Consider the following 20,101-nt stretch of genomic DNA (forward strand, 5'->3'; position numbering starts at 1 on the left):
CCACATTGTCTAGTGGTACACTTTTGAACTGATTTACATGAACCATCCGAACAAACTGATTCACTAATTTAATTAAAGGTGCAGTGTGTAAATTTTAGCAGCATCTAGCGGTGAGGTTGCAAATTGCAACCATGGCTCAGTCCACCGCTCACCCCTCCCCATATAGAGAAGCTATGGTGGCCGACACAGGACAAAGCAGAGAGTAGGCTGTCAAGCAATGAAGTTTCTTCTTACTTCTAACAAAGAACAGTCTCTGCTTCTAATAAACCAGACAACTACTACTACTACAACATAATATCCATAACTATGTTTTTAATGATGTATAAAGTCCCCTTACATGTTAAGTTGCCATTTTGCGCCAGCATGTTTCTATGCAAATTGCCTCTAAAAACACCAACGAAGTGGAAGGAGAAGAAGATAGTGATGAAACGCACTCTGTAGAGCAGCTTGTCCATTTAGGGCTACTGTAGAAACATGCTGGCGCAAAATGGCGACTTAACATGTAAGGGGACCCGCAGACAGAAATGGCTCATTCTAAGGTAATAAAAACATAACGCTTCATTATGTAAGTTCTTTATACATCACCGAAAACATAATTATGTATATTATATTGCATTTCTGTCAATAGATCCTCCTAAATATTACACATTAGACCTTTAAATTGAGGTCCTGTGTAGAAGTCCATGCAAATATTTTACATTTTTGCAGCAAAATATTTAATTAAATGCTGTTGTACATACACTACCAAAAGTTTGAGGTCAGTAAGATTTTGTTTAAAACAATTTAATACTTTTATTCAGCAAGGATGCATCAATTGATCAAAAGTCACAGTAAAGACATTTATGATAAGTTATTTCAAATAAATGCTGTTGTTTCTGTTCATCAAAGAGTCCTGAAAAAAATGATCAGTTTCCACATATTTGTTAAACAGCTGTTTTGAACATTGATAATAATAAAAAATGTTTTTTAAGCCCCTAATTAGCAAATTAGAAACTTTTGAAAGGCGGTGTAACATTTTTGATGTTTATTAGCTGTATTCAGTTAAATGTAAATGTATTCAGTATATAAAGTTGAATGCTGTCATCTTAATTAAGATGACCTTTGCTTTGCCAGATAAATACCACTCTGATTGTAAATATTATTTATATAAATATAAAAATAAATATAAATTATGTAATCAATAAATAAAACAAATGTATTGCTCACTTAAATAGCTCAGTGCAGTTAGCAACTTTTTTTTTTCTACAGTAAGTCTACTTTCTAAAGAGTAGCTTTGCTGTAATTTATCTACTTTGTGAGTAGCTTGTAGTTTGAGATGCTACAGTTTAAAAACAGTACTAACTTGGGAAGTCATATGTTTCATTTTTCAAAGTGTCACCAGACTGTTTCACCCTCTATGCTTTGAGGAATATGTAATTGAGCTTTAAGTGGCTGGAAGCCTTTTAGCATGTCGTTAACACGCCATTTCTGTTTTTAGTCGTTACTTCATGATGCTTTTTTTTTTTATGTGTCATTTTCCCCTGGCTTCAGATGGAAGGCCATAGAATGTGAGAGATTCATTATTCAATAAAGTTCTTGGCCACATGCAGATGGAAGGAGGCAGGAGAACATGCCATTTGCCCATTTTCTCATAAAAGCTTAATACATCTCATTTATTATTCTTACGGGATGTCGCTTGGTTAGTCTTGGGTTTGTGTCTATAATGAACTGTGAAGGAGGACATGGAAAGTAAGGAAATGTTCTGTTCGACCAGTTTGGGGTAGATTTTGTGATTGACTGACTGAACTGGAATTTGATATATAATTCTGAGAAAATTAAAAAAACATTGAAAATCTAGGTTTTATTTTTATTTGAACCTGGAAATAAACTAGATTTTCAACTAGAATTAGGGAGAATTTTTAAGTAAATCTCTAAGCAAAACCTTGCCTCACTAAGCAAATTTATGACATTGATCATGTGAACTCCTTTGCACAAAAGGTCAGTTTTTCTTGCTTTCCACTGAAGCACAAGATGCTCTTTGGAACATTCTCAAATCATGCTGGAGGATATGGATCATCAGGTTTTGCACAAATAAGTCTATATGCCAGCTTAAATATGTGTTGCTATTTAAGGGACAGTTCTGTGGAAAATAAAATCAGAAATGTATAAGTAATCTCTACACAGATTTGATATACCATGTTGATTCATACTGAATAAATATGTGAAGCTCCATTTTTGTGTGAACTATCCCCTTGAAAACAAGAAAGACGTACTAAGAAAGTCTAGAATGAACAGACAAAGTTCTCTCATGAAACTCTAGATGGCGCAGGCTGATTAACTCAATCTGCTTGCAATCATATCATTCTCTATAGGGCACAGCTGATTGGTTTGCTCAACTTTCAAATACTTGGCCAAACATTTGCAAACCCTCAGCCAGCTCCACCTGTATAGATCTTCTACTGGTAATTAATGTATGCTTTGTATAGCATCAGCATGTGTTACTTGCTCACAGCAGTGTGCCATGTTTGCATTGCGAGTAGCAAGTACTGTACTTGCTCTGCAGCTGCAATAATTATGACAGAAATATATACATATTGTAGGGTCAAAAGTTTGAAATCGCTATAGTGAGAATGCCTCTCATTAACGTAACATGGAACCTCACTGTTGGCATGTCAAGGAACTCGTAGAAAAAAAACAAACTCGGAAGACATGCTTGGAACACATGCTTGGAGTGTTTTGCATTACACACAACTCTTTAGCCACGCTTCTTTCACTTCATCAGGCTGACTGGTAAAAAAGGTGATTTGCACCTCCGTCATTGTCACCTTTGGTTTTAATTTGTTAGATACACTTTGTCAGCCAACCCACATATCTAACAATTGTCAGCAATATTACGCCTATGACAGAAAGTCAATATCACCCTTTGGTAAATGGTGACAAACCTGGGTTCATTACATTTCCATGGAGCAGCTGTCATAGCACTCGTTCTCTGCTTCACATTTTACCCCCCCATTTCCGCTAATCCTGTCAGGATGCGTCAATGTCAAGGCATAACCCTTGCAGGGAATGTATTGTCGTTTCTACACCAGTAATGATTCCATGTAAAGTGTAGGAAAGTGTTTATGTTTCCCATAAACTGTAATGGCCTTGTAGAGACAGGTGTATTCATTAACCAATGAAGTTAATATTTGTCTTTATTTGTGAACTTAGCATATACATCGCTGAGGTCATATAAAATGGCATGTTGACGGTAGTTGATGGTAGTTATTTTTAAAGGTACACTTTTTTTTTTTTAATGAACAAAATTTAAATAATAAGTTCACCATGGTAAGCTTATTATAAGTTTTTATATTTGAGACATAGTGGGATAGTTTTCACCAAAAATTGTGTACGTCTTGTCATATTCGTAAACAGAGAAATGTTGCTTTGACTACTTTGACGCATGTATGGTGTGGGAGTGCCATAGTTTAATTTTTTTTAAAAAAAGCCAAAAAGAGGAGAGTCTGCTGGCAAAAAGAGAAAGTGAAAAAGCTCGTAATAAAACCAGAATCAACATTAGTTTGGCTTTTTGGAGATGGCGAGAACTGGGGGATTTGGAATGTTGTAAAAACGGCATGGAGATGAGATTTTTAGTAAGGTATTATTAAGATAAATTGCCATATGTAGCTCATATTGCCATATGGAAAGCATTATCTGTTGTGAAGGGTTTAGAATTTATTTTAAAGGAAGTCCCATGTGTTACGTGTGCTAGCGTATGGATGAGGCAGTACACTGATATCCACAATAACGAGTCTTTAATATACACATAAGAGAAATAATACGTACACACATCTAAGATAAACATTCAGGACAGACAAGGAGTGCAGGGAGTGAGTGCATTATAAAGGGTGTGCTAATGAGAGAGTCCAGGTGCAGGTGATCCGTGATGATGAGGAACTGACGAGGGAAGTGAGTGCAGGTGTGGAGAACAGGAGGATCATGGGAAATGGAGTCCAGGGGAACACGGGATCTATAACAGTACCTCCCCCTCCCGGTAGGCGCGTCCTCGAGGGGGGCGGGCGCCCTGGAGACCTCAAACCGGAGCAGGGGGAGGAGTAGACTGGAGTGGAGGTCTCCAGGGCAGGCTCAAAAGCCATGGCGGGTCAGGAGCCGTGGGCAGCCATGGCGGGTCAGGGGCCGTGGGCAGCCATGGCGGGTCAGGGGCCGTGGGCAGCCATGGCGGGTCAGGGGCCGTGGGCAGCCATGGCGGGTCAGGGGCCGTGGGCAGCCATGGCGGGTCAGGGGCCGTGGGCAGCCATGGCGGGTCAGGGGCCGTGGGCAGCCATGGCGGGTCAGGGGCCGTGGGCAGCCATGGCGGGTCAGGGGCCGTGGGCAGCCATGGCGGGTCAGGGGCCGTGGGCAGCCATGGCGGGTCAGGGGCCGAGGGCAGCCATGGAGGGTCAGGGGCCGAGGGCAGCCATGGAGGGTCAGGGGCCGAGGGCAGCCATGGAGGGTCAGGGGCCGAGGGCAGCCATGGAGGGTCAGGGGCCGAAGGCTTCGAGGCGTTGAGCCCAGGCGGCGGTGAGGGACCGGCGGGTGATGGCTGAACAGTAGGCTCCGCCGACCAAAGCGCAGCCGGGGCTCCAGAAGGCCGCAGTGGAAGCAGGAGGACAGCCAACAAAACGAACACCGGGGGGAATGAGGAGGCCAACAGAAACCGAGGGACGGAGTAACGGAGCGGAGACGGAGGAGTGAAGTCCAGAGGGGATGGCAGGCTGACAAGTGGACAAGGTGTGAGTGGAGGCAGGATGGATACTGGTGAAACTGGTGGACTGATGGACAACGGTGGAGCAGAGGGAGGTTGGAGCCGGGGTGAAGGTAAATCATGTGACCTCTGGGCGAGGGGGCTTGAGGTGGAGGTGCAGTCGGCGGCGACTGGAGAACTTGGCTCGGCGGCGGAGACTGGAGAACTTGGCTCGGCGGCGGAGACTGGAGAACTTGGCTCGGCGGCGGAGACTGGAGAACTTGGCTCGGCGGCGGAGACTGGAGAACTTGGCTCGGCGGCGGAGACTGGAGAACTTGGCTCGGCGGCGGAGACTGGAGAACTTGGCTCGGCGGCGGAGACTGGAGAACTTGGCTCGGCGGCGGAGACTGGAGAACTTGGCTCGGCGGCGGAGACTGGAGAACTTGGCTCGGCGGCGGAGACTGGAGAACTTGGCTCGGCGGCGGAGACTGGAGAACTTGGCTCGGCGGCGGAGACTGGAGAACTTGGCTCGGCGGCGGAGACTGGAGAACTTGGCTCGGCGGCGGAGACTGGAGAACTTGGCTCGGCGGCGGAGACTGGAGAACTTGGCTCGGCGGCGGAGACTGGAGAACTTGGCTCGGCGGCGGAGACTGGAGAACTTGGCTCGGCGGCGGAGACTGGAGAACTTGGCTCGGCGGCGGAGACTGGAGAACTTGGCTCGGCGGCGGAGACTGGGGTTGAGGGCCATTTCATTCCCTCAAATACAATTAAAATCCCCACAGGCACTGGAGCTGGCTCTGTGGGGACTGGAGCTGGCTCTGGAGATACTGGAGCTGGCTCTGGAGATACTGGAGCGGGCTCTGGAGATACTGGAGCGGGCTCTGGAGATACTGGAGCGGGCTCTGGAGATACTGGAGCGGGCTCTGGAGATACTGGAGCGGGCTCTGGAGATACTGGAGTGGGCTCTGGAGATACTGGAGCGGGCTCTGGAAAGACTGGAGCGGGCTGCTTCCTCCTCCGCTGCTTTCTGGACCCAATTGAGGAGTGTGGGTCCAGCGTTGACCAGGAAATCAGTTCACTGGAGAGATATGCGGAGGGAGACGCAGGCTGACCAACTGGCCTGGCCACCCGTGTTTCAGGAGAGACTGGACGAGATGAACACATATCCTGAACCTCATCACAATAGAAACTAGATCCGTTTAAATATAGAATTAGATTAATGGTTTCGTTCAGGGAAAAATAATCTTCAGGTTCATAAAAACGGATAGTGTTCTCGTCCAGTCCGTCCAGAAACAGGGTGATTAAACGTGCATCAGACCAGGTAGTCAGAAAAGCTAACTCTACAAACTCCTCCACATACCTCTCCAGTGAACGTCCAATCTGGAAGAGCCCGATTAGGTGATCGCCGGATGACAGGGTGAGAGGCGTTGGAGGAGCTGGAGCCAGGGAGCCGGGGAAAGTCTCCATCCCTTTTTTGTGGAAATCCAATGGTAATGGTCTGTCCTTCTGTTACGTGTGCTAGCGTATGGATGAGGCAGTACACGGATATCCACAATAACGAGTCTTTAATATACACATCCACATATACACAAGAGAAATAATACGTACACACATCTAAGATAAACATTCAGGACAGACAAGGAGTGCAGGGAGTGAGTGCATTATAAAGGGTGTGCTAATGAGAGAGTCCAGGTGCAGGTGATCCGTGATGATGAGGAACTGACGAGGGAAGTGAGTGCAGGTGTGGAGAACAGGAAGATCATGGGAAATGGAGTCCAGGGGAACACGGGATCTATAACACCATGTCTATTAATGGGTATAGCTACAGTAACATCTTCAGCTAGTCAGCTTGAGATCCTTTCCATCTAAACTGGTTATATCTCTTAAGCCTAGTAGTGAATGTTTTTTTGAGCAATTGGATAACCATATTCATCCGCACTCATTGCAAAAGCACAAGAAGAACAACAACAAAATGTTCTTGCACAAAATGCATGCAGTTTAGAGCTGAGCTCTAAAGTATCTGCTTTGAAATCATTCTGAAATCAGAGAAATCTATGTGCGTATTTTATCCCAAACGCTCAGGACATCAAATTACTTTTAAACTGTTGATCAAAAAAAATCACTGAAATCACTTAAAATGAATGTGTATTGAATTCTTGATACATGTTTAAATGTTTATACTTCTTTTTCAAAATGCTTGCAAATTTGTTTATTTGATGCACATTTTAGTTATTTTTCATCAAGTTATTCTTCACCTAGAACTAAAATGGATTTCCTAGACTGAAATTAAGTGTAAAATGGACTAAAGCAAATTAATATGATATATAGACCAAAATTGATTTTTTTTAAGTATATATTGGAGTATATTTTACTCCAATACTATTTCAGTCTTACTACTTCAAAATTTCAGGCTTAATTCACTGCGTTACTTGCTGTTTCTTTGTAATTATTTGTGAAAATGTTTGATAAGTAAATCCTACAACTTTTTTTCAGTGTAATTATAACATGATAGTTCACCCAAAAATTATGTAACCCATCTTATAAACATGCCATTTAAAAGGATAATTCACGATTTATATTTGGTCATCATTACACATTCTTATTTCATTCCAAATCTATATGACTTTTTCTAGAAGAAAGTCATACAGGTTTGGAACAACATGAGGGTGAGTAATGCTGATGAATTTTCATGTTTTGGTGAACTATCCCTTTAAAGGGCATTTTCAAGTCTTTATAAGATGGGGTCCCTTACAGACGGCTTCATAGGAAGCAATGCCCTTTTGTCCTGCTGGTCTCTTGTCTCCACACACCAAGTCTATTGTGCCAAGACATTGACCTTTCAGCTCTTCCTGTTGTTGTTTATTACCTCAAGCCTTGACAAACGTACCAAGAAAGAAGCTCTTGTGTTCTTTGAAACCGGCCAGCGCGGAGACTGTCTACTGGCTAACCCTCACCCCATGAAAAAACAATTAGGCCACTTCATAAGAATTGATTAGCATGTTAATGAATGGGCTGCACTTTCTCATCACGAGAGGCTACGGCAGGGGGTAATGAGGGGAGAGGTTGCTCTCAGCACCAGCCCCGTCCAGCTGGTTGTTATGCATGCCGAGAGGCGACATCGATCTCGGAGAAATCTTATTACATGCTCCAGACACTGTCTGCAAATGTTTAGCACTGAACCGAGAGAGGAGGGGAGAAAGTTTCAGAATTTAATGTCGTAAAAAGGAAGTGATGATGTGTAAAGAATGCAGCTGGGTTTTTAAACGACGTCCTACGCTTTTTGAAATTTCATCGGCGTTTCGTGGTAAATGGTAGCTGTGGCGAACGACCTTTAAAAGGACCTCTTGCAGCTGGTCTCGGTTCAATGTTAACAAGCCAGATTTTAGACCAAGTCAAAGGTCTTGCCATCTTATATGCACACTGTTGTCCAATTTTTATGCTGTCAGAGCCCCTTCATCAAGGCTTCAGAATAAGAAAACGCCCTCTGAAGTCTCTTAAAACACTTTTTTAATTTGTCTGCTAACAATATCCAACAGTACTCATTTATCCTGAAAGTCTGTGATGTATTATGCTAAACTTGATTGCAACAAGTGCAACATGTTCCAATCAACCAATCAGATTTGAGGGACAATAAGAAATTTAAAGGCCCAGGGAAGGAAGAGGCAGTACAATTAACGTAACTTTAATAAAAAAAGAAACATAAACAACAAAACAAAGGTAAAGCGGCATCCCCTCATGGATGACTGCTGCATAAACGAAAACTAAACAACAGCATAAATGTCCCAGGCCTGGTCCTCTCTCGTCCTTCACAGTCGCCACTCCTCCTTTTATGCTTCCGGAGCTCTTCAAGACCGGTGTAGCACGCAGGTGACGCTCATTAACACTCATGCCACTGGCCTCGCTCCGTTCCCATGGCTCTTTGCCCCGTTTGCTTCTTGTCGCAGACAAGTTTAGAGTTTATGTCAAGTTTAGGCTTACAACCAGGGCTGGTGCTTCTACATCAGTGTTATTCATCTATCATTTTCCTCTGATTATAGGGATAACTTACGGGTAGAGTTAGGTTTAGGGATATGGTTAGGACTAAATTTTCGGACAGGAATGTTGTTCCAGGATCAACAAAATATGTTGAATCACAGTGACCTTATTATGCTATGGCTAAAGCACACAATGAAAAGACTTTCCACACTTTTTACAAAATTAATGATGATAATACCTTTAGGTACAAATTTATTTCTGGGTAAAACAATGTAAATACTGGGCTAAACATTGCCAATAGAAATGAGGAAGGCATGAAAAAAAGACAGTTTTAATGTTAATTTTACTGTATATCAAGAAAAAAATGTTAGTTTGAAAACCTTTACTGTATTTTTGATCAAATAAATGCAGCCTTGGTGAGACTTCTTTCAAAAACATTTTACAAAAACTCAGAAAAAGAGGCAGATATACAAATAATTAATTTTAAAAACAACTTTCAGCACTCACTGTACATATCAACATGAGCCTATGTAGTGTTTGGGACATGGGCTCTTGGAGTGCACCTGAGCTGGGTGTTGAACAGGGATCTTTTGCCTTTAAGAGAACCAGCCTGCTGCTCCTACAGCCTGACTCTGCCTTTCTTGCTTTCTCTTCCTCTCTCTCAGGGGATAACGGTTAAGACTGGTATCAAATGAAGTGTAAAGCACTCACGCCTATCCTCCCTCTGTCTCTTTTGTATCTTTCCCATCCACTTTTTTTGGGTCTGTTTTCTACCTTCTTGGCAAACCTATATGTTTACCCCACTGCATTTGCCGCAGGCGACCAAATACGTGTCAAGGTGGGGTGAGAGACAGAGATTGATTTTGAAGTCAAATGCCTTGATGGAATACTACATTCCCCCACCAAGGGAAACTTACTGCAACATTTTGAACACTTGCACAACTTCTGACAGACATACATCCTGACTTCTAGGTCAAAATACTTGTCTCATGGAGTTATCAGTGTAAACAGCAGGTTGTGTCTTGTGAATATGAACTGGCAAGAAAAAAAGGGATCTGCCTAATCTGTCAGCATCTATTATGTCATCAATATTAAGTTAACAACAAGGAAAAAAGAGTATTTCCCCCCCCCCCCCCCCCATGTTTTGGCTGGATTAATTTAGTCATTTTAAAAAGCCATTTAAAACCGTACATGAAAACATGCTTAAGTCTTAATGAAATAACTGGAAAGCTATTACAGGCCTCCTGCTTCTTCAACTCAGAATGTGTTAAATGTATATCAGTATATTAAAGCCAAGAGTCATGCAGTGCCAATAATACTGTATGTAAATAATTTAAGTAGTTTTTTGACTACTCATTTATTCATTTTATTACACCTCTTGAATAATTTCTTCAAGATATTTATTTAATTTTAAAGGTTGTGTGTCCAACTAGGAGCATGCAGGAGATCACAGGAATAATAATCACCCCATAAAACATTATATATATATATATATATATATATATATATATATATATATATATATATATATATATATATATATTATATATACAGCTATGGAAAAAATTAAGAGACCACTCCAAGTTCAGAAATCAATGTTAAGTGGTCTCTTAATTTTTTCCATAGCTGTATATATATACAACTATTAAAATGCATTATACTATTAAAATTGTTTTTTTTTTCTTTTTTTTTTTAGAACTATGGTTCTAATAAGATAAACACACTCCTTTATTAATATATACATTAAAATAAGAGTGTGTTCAATAATAGTTTTTGCTGTGGTACCAAGTGGTATATTGAGAATCATTAAATTTTACTGTATTGATTTCCGATATACTGTTATCTTGTCAATCATGCACAAACCTATATTGAACTTGGTTGAAACATCATGCGTTGAATGATGTAAGGGAAAAGGCACAAAGAGCCTTGTTTGCCAACAAAAGGAATATCAAAACTGACATCCCAATCAGAATCAGACTAAATGAATTGAATCTGTAATAGAGCATATTGCTTTCTCTTGATGTGGAGTCGACAGAAGAATGTACTAAATGAGACAAAAATTCAGCAGAATTCTACAAGAATGCAGCATAGAACACCAGATAATACCTGAAAGAGGACCTATTATGATTTTTTTTTTTAAACTTTCATTATTTCATTTTTAACTAACATTTTTAACTTTCTTTTGTGTGTAATGTTGCTATTTGAGCATGAAAAAAAGTTACAAAGCACAAAATTACTCCAAAGGGAGTTATTCTCTATAGCAGTGCGCACTGTTTCTGAACTCCCTAAAATGTCTCAGTGGCTGAGTTTTCTTCCCGGAATGTCACATTATTCTTCATTTAAATAATTCCCACCCAAGGACAGGCACGTGCCTATAGGCAGCACAGTCAGGATGGCAAGGGAGAGATTTAATATTTGATTTAATTTATTTGGACATTTGTTTGGAATTATAGCACTTATATCAACAAGTTACTACCCCAGTAGTTATTCTTAATGTAAATTAACTTAGTAGTGCCACTCCCACTCCCACCCCACCCCCACCTCAGTCTTAGAGCGGCATCAGCCTACATGTAAAACACCCTGATGTACATACAAAAATGTCAAAACAAATAAAACTATCCAGACATGAATACAAAAGATGACGACTTTTACTGCTGGGTAGGGTTGCACCAGCCGTTTGTAAGTTCTTTCTTAAATTGGAACGTAAAGTCCACACTAGTGGCTTAGTAACTACCAGCTAGTTTGTAACTAACTCTGTACTTTATTCGGTTGCACCATTTGTTCTTAAGGCAGAACGTAGCTAGTAGCTCGTAATGTATCCGTAAAATAATGCGTAGTCGCATAATATGACGTTTACCTTCAGTGATCCTTCAAATACAGGAGCAGAAGTTGTTGAAATTCCGTGAATTTCAATTTATCCTTTATTCTGACTTATTTTGCCTCACGTAGCTAACAGTAAAAATAAGTTCCCATTAAATATAATAGCCTACTACTTAATCATAGGCCTAAATGTTTTTATATGTAAATAACATTCAGAAACTGTATTTGAAACAAAATTAATAAGGATCAATAAATAAATACTGAAACAAAAACAACAGCAAAAACATAAGAAATTACATTTATTGATTATGACTGATTTTATTTGACATGCCCAACACGGAGTGATAGGACCGATGCACACAGCGGCGCGCTGTTTAGCGGGTTTCGTGTTGAAGAGTGTCTAACAAAGTAATCTTTTCACATGATGTTCTCTCTCTTAAAATTTAAGACAGTGTAAATGTCAGCAGCATCATATATGTGTAAAGAATGAAGTCTGTCAGGTAAAACAAGAGCTTATTGATGCAGTTCAGTCAGTCTGCTATTTTATTCCAACCGTTACTCCTGACAGGAGGCTTCCGTAAATATTTAGTGTGTACGTAGAGTTATGCTTCAACTAAGTTTAATGGTGCAACACAAAAATATTTAGTAGTGCGTAAGTTGTAACTTAGTGCCCATTTACATCAAAACTAGTCTACGTTGTAACTTGCGCACAGCTGGTGCAACTGGCCCCTGGTGATCAATAATGAGTTTTAAAGCCTGACACATGCTTCTAAAAGGTAGGCTTCTGAATTTGTGGATGAGAGAAAGTGGAGAAGAAGTCATGTAGCTCACCTTATTGCATGCATAATATTTATATATGCCATATATTAATTTTTATAATATTTATAACCACTATGAAAATGTACACTAGCAAATGATGGGATTTTGGGTGTACGAGCACCGCTTGCACCCCATCGCTTTGCCACTTCTAGAATTTTAGTAGACTGCAAAGACAAAATCAAGACTTTGTAAAAGGACATATTATTGCCTCTTGAAGGATAAAAATATGGCTGTGGCCTCTAAAATGGCCTCATACCAACCTAAGATAGAGCTACATATTTTCAAAAATAAATAAATAAATTAATTAATTAACTATTAAACCATGTTCAGCAAGATCTCAGGACAAAAACTTTATCAAGCAAAATTAGATTATCATGAAATGAAACAAAAACTACTTAAAGCCGATGCAATTTGTTCGTAATATTGTATATTCATCAGGAAATACTGTAGGGTGAAGGCTTTAATATTACTGGTTAAAGTTATTCCCTTGCCTGCTTTGCCTTGGTTACATCAGCAAAAAACAAAAGCTTTTTAAGAGGCAGAGAAAATGATTACATTTTGATGAATAACTATAAAAACAAACATTGTTTTCTCTAGAATAACATGCACTGATGAATTGCACATAATAAAACCAGGGGCAATTATTAGTAGAGTAATCAGAGTCCATTTTTATTTTGTGTTTTCTTTTGTACTCCAGGAGGAAATTGCAACAAAAGGAGGGACATTGTAATAGAGAATACCATGAACTATAGTCAGCACACCTGACTACCGTGACCGACCCTGAACTTAAACTTCTGAATGTTTACAGACTCAGCAAACACAGCCCAGACACAAAAGAAACCAGATACAGACAGATACAGACCTTGCTGCTGAAGGAGGACATGCTATGCTCTTACTGCACACAAAATGAGATGGAAACACAATTGCACTTTTGAACCTCGCACTCTAAACATACATCAGGGACATATTCGATCCTCCTTATGCAAACCGCTACAAAGACCATCTATTGTGCGTGTATGTGTAATGTTTACTAATGCTTTGTCAATGTAAATCTGTTTATCATGTCAGTAAAGCGCATTTGAATCTTGAATTTTAAGAAGGAAAGAATGTTAATAGCAGTGTTAAAGTCCACCTGTAGTCATTAATCTTATTCCTTATAACTCATTTTTGATCACCAAAATGACATATTTAAACTTTTTTCAATTCATGCCTTAAAATAGCTTTAATGTAACTCTACACCCTTGCCTCATTTAGTATGCGGATCAATGAATATGCAAATTATCCTTGCCTCCACTCACTCACACCTTGCTCAGAGATGAACTCACTTAACTCACTGAGGTAAACGCTGCACAATGGTATCGCTCTTTACAACATCGGACACATAACAGTAATTAATATGAGTAGCCTTTTGCTTGACTGTGTTATCAAACAGATGATAATGTGTTGCTAATGTTACACAAACCCTGTTCCCTTTCGCCATGTCATAGTCAGACAGGCTGCATTTACACTGCAAGCCTTAATGCACAGTTCTGATCTTTTGACCACATCCGATTTTTTGGCCAGCGTGTTTACATTCACTTTAGACGGGACTAGTATTCGATATCTGTGTTTACATTAATTCCCACCCAAAATGATTGTCATTGATAGCTTTACATGCACATGTTAGACCCTTGGGTTTTGAGTGGCCATTAAAATTATTTATATATTTCACGTCGAGTGACCAGAATTACATGCCAGAATGGATAAGTTAAGAGCTGTCAGTGTCATGGATGTTTTGCAGCACAAATTCTGACTAAAGATAGATTGAAAATAAAGGTAATTTGCGTTTGTTATTTTATCTTTTAAAGCTGCAAATTTTTAGTGTGAGTGCATTACAAACATTAACATTAAAGCTACCTTTTAGTAAGCAAACGTGTCACCCTCGCCTTGTGGTAGCTTGGAATTACAACGGGAATCGGATATGCGTGTTTAGACGTAGGTCGCATGTCCAGAGATCAGATATGTATCCGATTTAAAACCACATTAGTAAATGGCTCAGATTGAACGCGAAAAAAATCAGATCTCGTGCGGATTTTTGTGTTTACACGTGTGCACTTTTAACTAACTATAGACCTCTTTGGAGCAGACGTCACAATTACGTCACTTGCAGCTGCGCGCGCATAGTGGTTGCAGAAAAATAGCGGGAGCAATTGGAGGAAAATGTGCAAAATCCACAGAATAAGAGAAAAACGTTTTGTTGTGCCTCTGGATGTTGGAATCGGAATGCAAAAAAATATAGTCTTAATTTTTAAAGAAAACCATCGTTGAAAAAACGTCCTTTGAAGATAAACAGAGAAATTTCACAGACTGGACTGATGACACCTGCAAGGATTAGTCCACTATTAAAGCAGGAATTTGATGTAAACAGTAAGTCTACATAATATTCACATATACAGTTCAGAGGACATACATACATAGCAGTTACAGCATGAAATAATATTTAAACCTATAACATTTTAACTTTTAAACATAGTCTGTAAAATTTTTATTTCACAATTCTGACTTTTTTTCTTGCATTTGCGTGTTTATGAATCCCAGTTCGGCCATTATAACTTGCAATTGTGAGTTTATTTCATAATTCTGAGGGGGAAAAAGTCAGAATTGCGGGATAAATTGCAATTCAGAAAACGAGTATAACGAGTTACAGGATAACGAGCATATCTCACAATTCTGTTTTTCTTTGTAAGAAATGTGAGATATAAACTCAGGTTTGCGAGAAATAAAAGTCAGAATTGTGAGATATAAACTCGAAATTAACTTTTTTAAATTCTTTTATTTTGTGGGTTCCATAGACTTCTACTGCTTAACTGTCATTTTCTGCAACCAGCTAGGCTCCGCCCACAAAAAACGTCATCGCTGTTTGCAAACACCAAATTGGTCTATTAACTACGACTTTTTCCTCAATAAACTTCAAATCACTGCTTATTAATAGTTAGTAAGGTACAGTAGTTGTAAAGTTTAGATATTGGGTAGGATTAAGAGATGTAGAATATGGTAATGCAGAATAAGGAATTAATATGTGCTTAATAATCCAATATCCTAGTAATATGCATGCTAATTAGTAGTGAGAATTTGAGCCTAAACTAAAGTGTAAGCTTCCATTGGCTAAGGACCACCTAGAGGCGACTTACTGACATGTAAAGCAACCAATCACAGTTTGTTTTGTCTATGACTATGCTGTGAACTACACATACTTCACATACTTTTGAAAATCCAGCATTTAGTTGATCCTGATAAGCGCTAATTGTCACAGTTGTAAACATGATTGCTTTCTTCTTCCATGAGGGGGTTAAAGAATGTGACACACATGTCTTGTGACATTCAGCCAATGGTCCATGATGTCTGAGGCTGAGACTACTTATAGTTACTAAAAAAATGTAATTCCCAAATTATTTTTTGACTTTGTCAACAATAATCAATATGAGGCGAAAATACATGCATTATTATAATTAACCGATTTTAATTAAAAAAAATTACAAAATGGCACACATTTTGTCACTTTGCACACTGTAGTCAACCAAAATGTTTTTGTTGGCTAAAATGAATTTTTAAGTAGTTGTTGAAATAAAGTTAAATGGGCTAAAATTTGTGATTATTGCATGATAAACTTTTAAAAATGTGTATAAATTTGAACACTAGTTAATAGAAAGATAATTCCCCAGTTTTGTTTTTAACTTTTATTCTGTTCTCTTTTGCACCGATCACCTTTCAACAGGTTGAGCTACAGAAGATGAGGCAACAGGCTCAAGAGACAAAACAGTTCATTGAGAAACAGGAGGCAGAGGAATGCAAGCTGCTGAAGATCATAGCAGAGACTGATGCTGAGAGGATCCGGCAGAAAAGAGAGCTCGATCAGGTACAGACAGGTGGAAGGTTTCTGTGAGTCCTTGTGTCTACGTGTCCTTGTGTTCTTTCTTCACTAGAATGTTTACGCTAAGGATGAAAGAGACAGTAATCTAGGTTCACTCAAAAGTCATTAGATCTGGAGTCTCACTTCTAAGAATGTCCAGCGGGACCAGGGTCAAACTCTTTTTAAAATAGCAAGAGGAAATTGACTCACTGGGAAAGCCTAAATTGGTCTTGGCGTTTTGAAACATTTAGAGCCTGTGATCTTAGTAAGTCAGCAGTCGAACCTGATTAACCAGCTGACCAGACAAAAAAATTCAAATAGCATGTGATGCTCTTATGCATCTTTTGGTGAACATATTTTAACTGTTTAAAAATTCATTCTTATATTCTTTAGGGGCTTAAAGTTTAAATTGTCTAAGCCATAAAAAAGCCTAATTGAATAGCTGAAATTCCTTAAAAAAAAAAACTATTTCAGTACAATCTTTTATTATTATTATTATTTTTTTAAAGCAGTGAAGCAGAATGAAGTTTTAAAATATTAATACCTTATATTTATGTATCAAATCAGAAGATTTTTTTTCAAAGTTTGCCCTTAGATTACTTTAGGCTTTCAGATAAATGCATTCAGTGAATTATCCCATTGCTTGAATATAGTTAAAAAAGAAAATGTGTTCATAAATACATTTTAACACAATCCGTAACATCATTTTTTTTGTTTTTTTTTTTCTTTGGTACAGTAAATCAATTATGCCACTATAAAGATCATAAAGTGAATGTAATGTTAATATCTGCTGCTGTACATTGCTGACATTGGTTCTTTGGTAAAGGTTAGCTAATTCAAAGGGCAAACTGTCCAAATTGCCTCTGCTGACACCAGTTTTCACATTCCTCTGGTTCACACTCATATTCATAAAGCTTCATCGTCTGTACATCCCTGATCTCTCTAAACCAAATTGAATGCTGTACATCATTCAATACACATATAGCTGTTCTGCATTTAGCATGCAGAATTGTATCCATACAGTGTAGTTTGGTGAAAGTTCAGAAAGAAAGTAAATATGCCATTTTAATAATATCCTTTCAGTATATATGGTGTGTACAGTAACACATAATTTATTTAGATGAGGGAATGTTATATTTATTTATTGCACATGGCCTTCCATACATTTTCTCCCCTGACTTTTTATTAAAACCACAGAAGAAATAAACACCTACAAGTAAAAGACTCTAAAACTTCTTTATAAGACATTTTCCCAAACGTTCAACACATTTGTTATGTTGCATGAAATTTTTGGCTATTATCCTGAAAAGACCAGCACTGCTGAATCATCAAATCTTTGCAGAGTGCACATAAACACTGGCCTGCCTTTATTTCTATAATATATCATCTTACCTCAGTCAGAGGTAAAAGTACTTCTCACAGATGCTTGTACACTCTATGGTTCTATGAAGAAACTTTATCCATATATATATACTGTATATAGATGCCTCATTAGCAGCTGTTTCTATGGGCTATGATATGTAAGCCATCCACCATTTTGGAATGGTCAAAGCCGGTCCGTGAACACTGGAGAGCAAATTGACTGAGCGTCTGCAACCATAGTTCCCATTCAGTCGGTCACGTTCGACGTACGTCGGACAGACCGACGAATAGGAATCTCGCTAGAGAGGCCAATCTACTTCGAGTGTAACTAAACGAGCCAATGCACATTGGCATGCAATCATATGCATCAGCTGCTCGCCTCGCAGCGCGGGTATATAATGAGCAGCAGGTGCGTTGCATCTTCAGCTTTTCGCTTCGGAGCCGAACGGTGTTTGTTCCTGTTCTCTGCAAGCGAGTGTCTGCTAGAAGACGAGTCAAGCTTTTGGTTGAACTTCTCTTTTTTTCCGAGTGCGGGCGAACAGCACAGCAGCGGGGTCGACGTCCTCTCTTTTTCTGTTTCGTTTGCCGTTTTTGAGCAAATAGCTGTTTGACAGCGTCAGAAGGCTGTTCTCACGGCCGGTACGGTGCGCTTTTGAGCGCTGAAAAGCCGTTTTTACGGCTGGTAAGAGTGAGCGCCTTCAAAGAGAGAGAAAGCACATGACAGGCTGCACACAATCCCTGTCTGTGTTGCGGTGGCCGTTCCCCTGCGTGCTTCAGCACTTCTAAAAGAGTAAAGTCCCTGAAAGAGCTTACACAAGTAGATTCGCGTCTTTTTAAAGACGACATCCTACTTGTGTTTCTGGATGCGATCGTTCCTGTCCTCACTGACGGCCACGATCACCGTTTCGCATGTCTGGGCGCGTGCTGAAATGATGTTCGTGGGTGTTCATGTTTTCATATGAGAACATGATCACGTCGACACGCCGGTCGTGACTCTTCTTTCTCCGGGAAGCTTGAGTCCCCTCTGTTGTTGGCCAGCTGCCGCTTGTGTGTAAAAGCACAGCCGCGGCTCTGCCCGACACTCTGGGAGACCGCGGAGATCAGCGAGAGCAAACCTCTCGCTCCTCTGCGTGTCGTGTGCCGTCGAGCTGCCGGGCTGCAGCGCGGGTTGTCACGGCAACCCAGCGCTCGCTCGGCGCTCTAGATGCGCGGTTCCCTTGCGTAATCTCCATTGTAGCGCCCTCTCTGGTGCACCAGAAGAGGTCTACTTTGCTGATATGGCTTGGGTGACATGAGGTTGAGGGGTTCCTTCGGGGAACCAACCCCCTAGGGCCCCTCCCTCTCTAGCGCATTGCAAGCTGTGCAGTTTCTGGATTGGATTGCTGGTCCTTTTCATAGGGGAACCTAGCATTTCATTCAGAGCTCCAGCTGAGGGACAGACGTCGATTGCAGCATCGGAGAGAGTGCTGTTATGCTCTGGAAATGAGGGTGACGCTGCCCACTGTAATGGTGTGTGCTTATGCTGACTCAGATTCAGAGTTTACAGCCATGCTTTCCTGGGTCTTCCAGATGTGCATGGAAAACTTGGCAGTATGGGGGTATATTGGTGCCATAAATATGGAATGCCAAAGGTGCCAATCTGCATAAGTATTTCCTCTCTCACTACCCTCTTGGATGGGGTGGCTGTACACAGACCACACCCACCCTGCATGTGAGGCCAAGGCACTCTTTTTGCATGAGGGTAGTTCTGTGCTGGGGTTGAGCTGCGCTTGTTGACTAACCGTGATCAAAGTCACGGCGCAGGCCCTCAGCCAGACGATGTCCACCTCCGTGGTCCAGAAGTGCCCCCTGGCTTACCTTGTGAGGTGTGAGAGGTTGTCAAGCTAAATGCTTTCTCAATGCTCCCATCTTACGAGGTGGCCTTTCGGTGACACTGTCGAGGACTGAGCCCAGCGGTTCTCCTCAGTTAGTAGCGGATAGGGGAGCTTCCCATGACAAACCATTGAGTTCCTCTTGGGCCGCCCCTCAGTCTGCTCGTCGCCAAGGGTGTCGTCCCCTGCAAGAAACTCCGGCCCAGCAGGCTCTGCTGTATCCATTGCGGGGAGATGACGCCTCCCGTCTCTGCAGCTGTTTAACTGGTTGGTGAGAATCACCCCTGAGACGGGCGACCCAGAGATGGGTGGGGCTGCTCTTCCACCCCTGGAGGAGGGCCAGGTGGTAAATCCTTTATTGGGTTTGTTTCTGTTCCGCCACTGACCCAAGAGGCAGCGGTACCCAAATTTTTAAAGAGCAGTTCCTCCATTTCCAGGTCTGAAGAGGGTTTGGAGAGCAGTGGGAGGAGAAAAACCTCACCACTCTCATCCCCCTCTTCTGTCGCCAGTGGACAGCAGCGAGCAGCGGGCAGCCAAAGCCTCGACTGCTCCCTCTGTCCATCCGTGGAGCCAGGTAAGTGTTGCCTAGCACACTGTGACGCCGCTTCGGGCCGCCTCACAAAGAGAGCCCCCCGAGCCGCGTCCCTGTGTTCCACCTCGCTG

At 40.9% G+C, this 20,101-nt stretch overlaps 1 protein-coding gene across 1 annotated transcript in view; it reads left to right on the forward strand.

Annotated features, from left to right (window-relative positions):
• The window catches only part of cfap58 (cilia and flagella associated protein 58), a 144,443-nt gene that overhangs the window by 50,608 nt on the left and 73,734 nt on the right, over positions 1-20,101 (forward strand). Inside the window, exon 12 of the mRNA XM_067404945.1 lies at positions 16,071-16,211. Coding sequence (XP_067261046.1) covers positions 16,071-16,211 — 141 coding nt within the window. The remainder of the gene's footprint in view (positions 1-16,070; positions 16,212-20,101) is intronic.

The sequence above is a fragment of the Chanodichthys erythropterus genome, chromosome 12 (assembly GCF_024489055.1).
Source record: "Chanodichthys erythropterus isolate Z2021 chromosome 12, ASM2448905v1, whole genome shotgun sequence".
NCBI classification, from domain to species: domain Eukaryota; kingdom Metazoa; phylum Chordata; class Actinopteri; order Cypriniformes; family Xenocyprididae; genus Chanodichthys; species Chanodichthys erythropterus.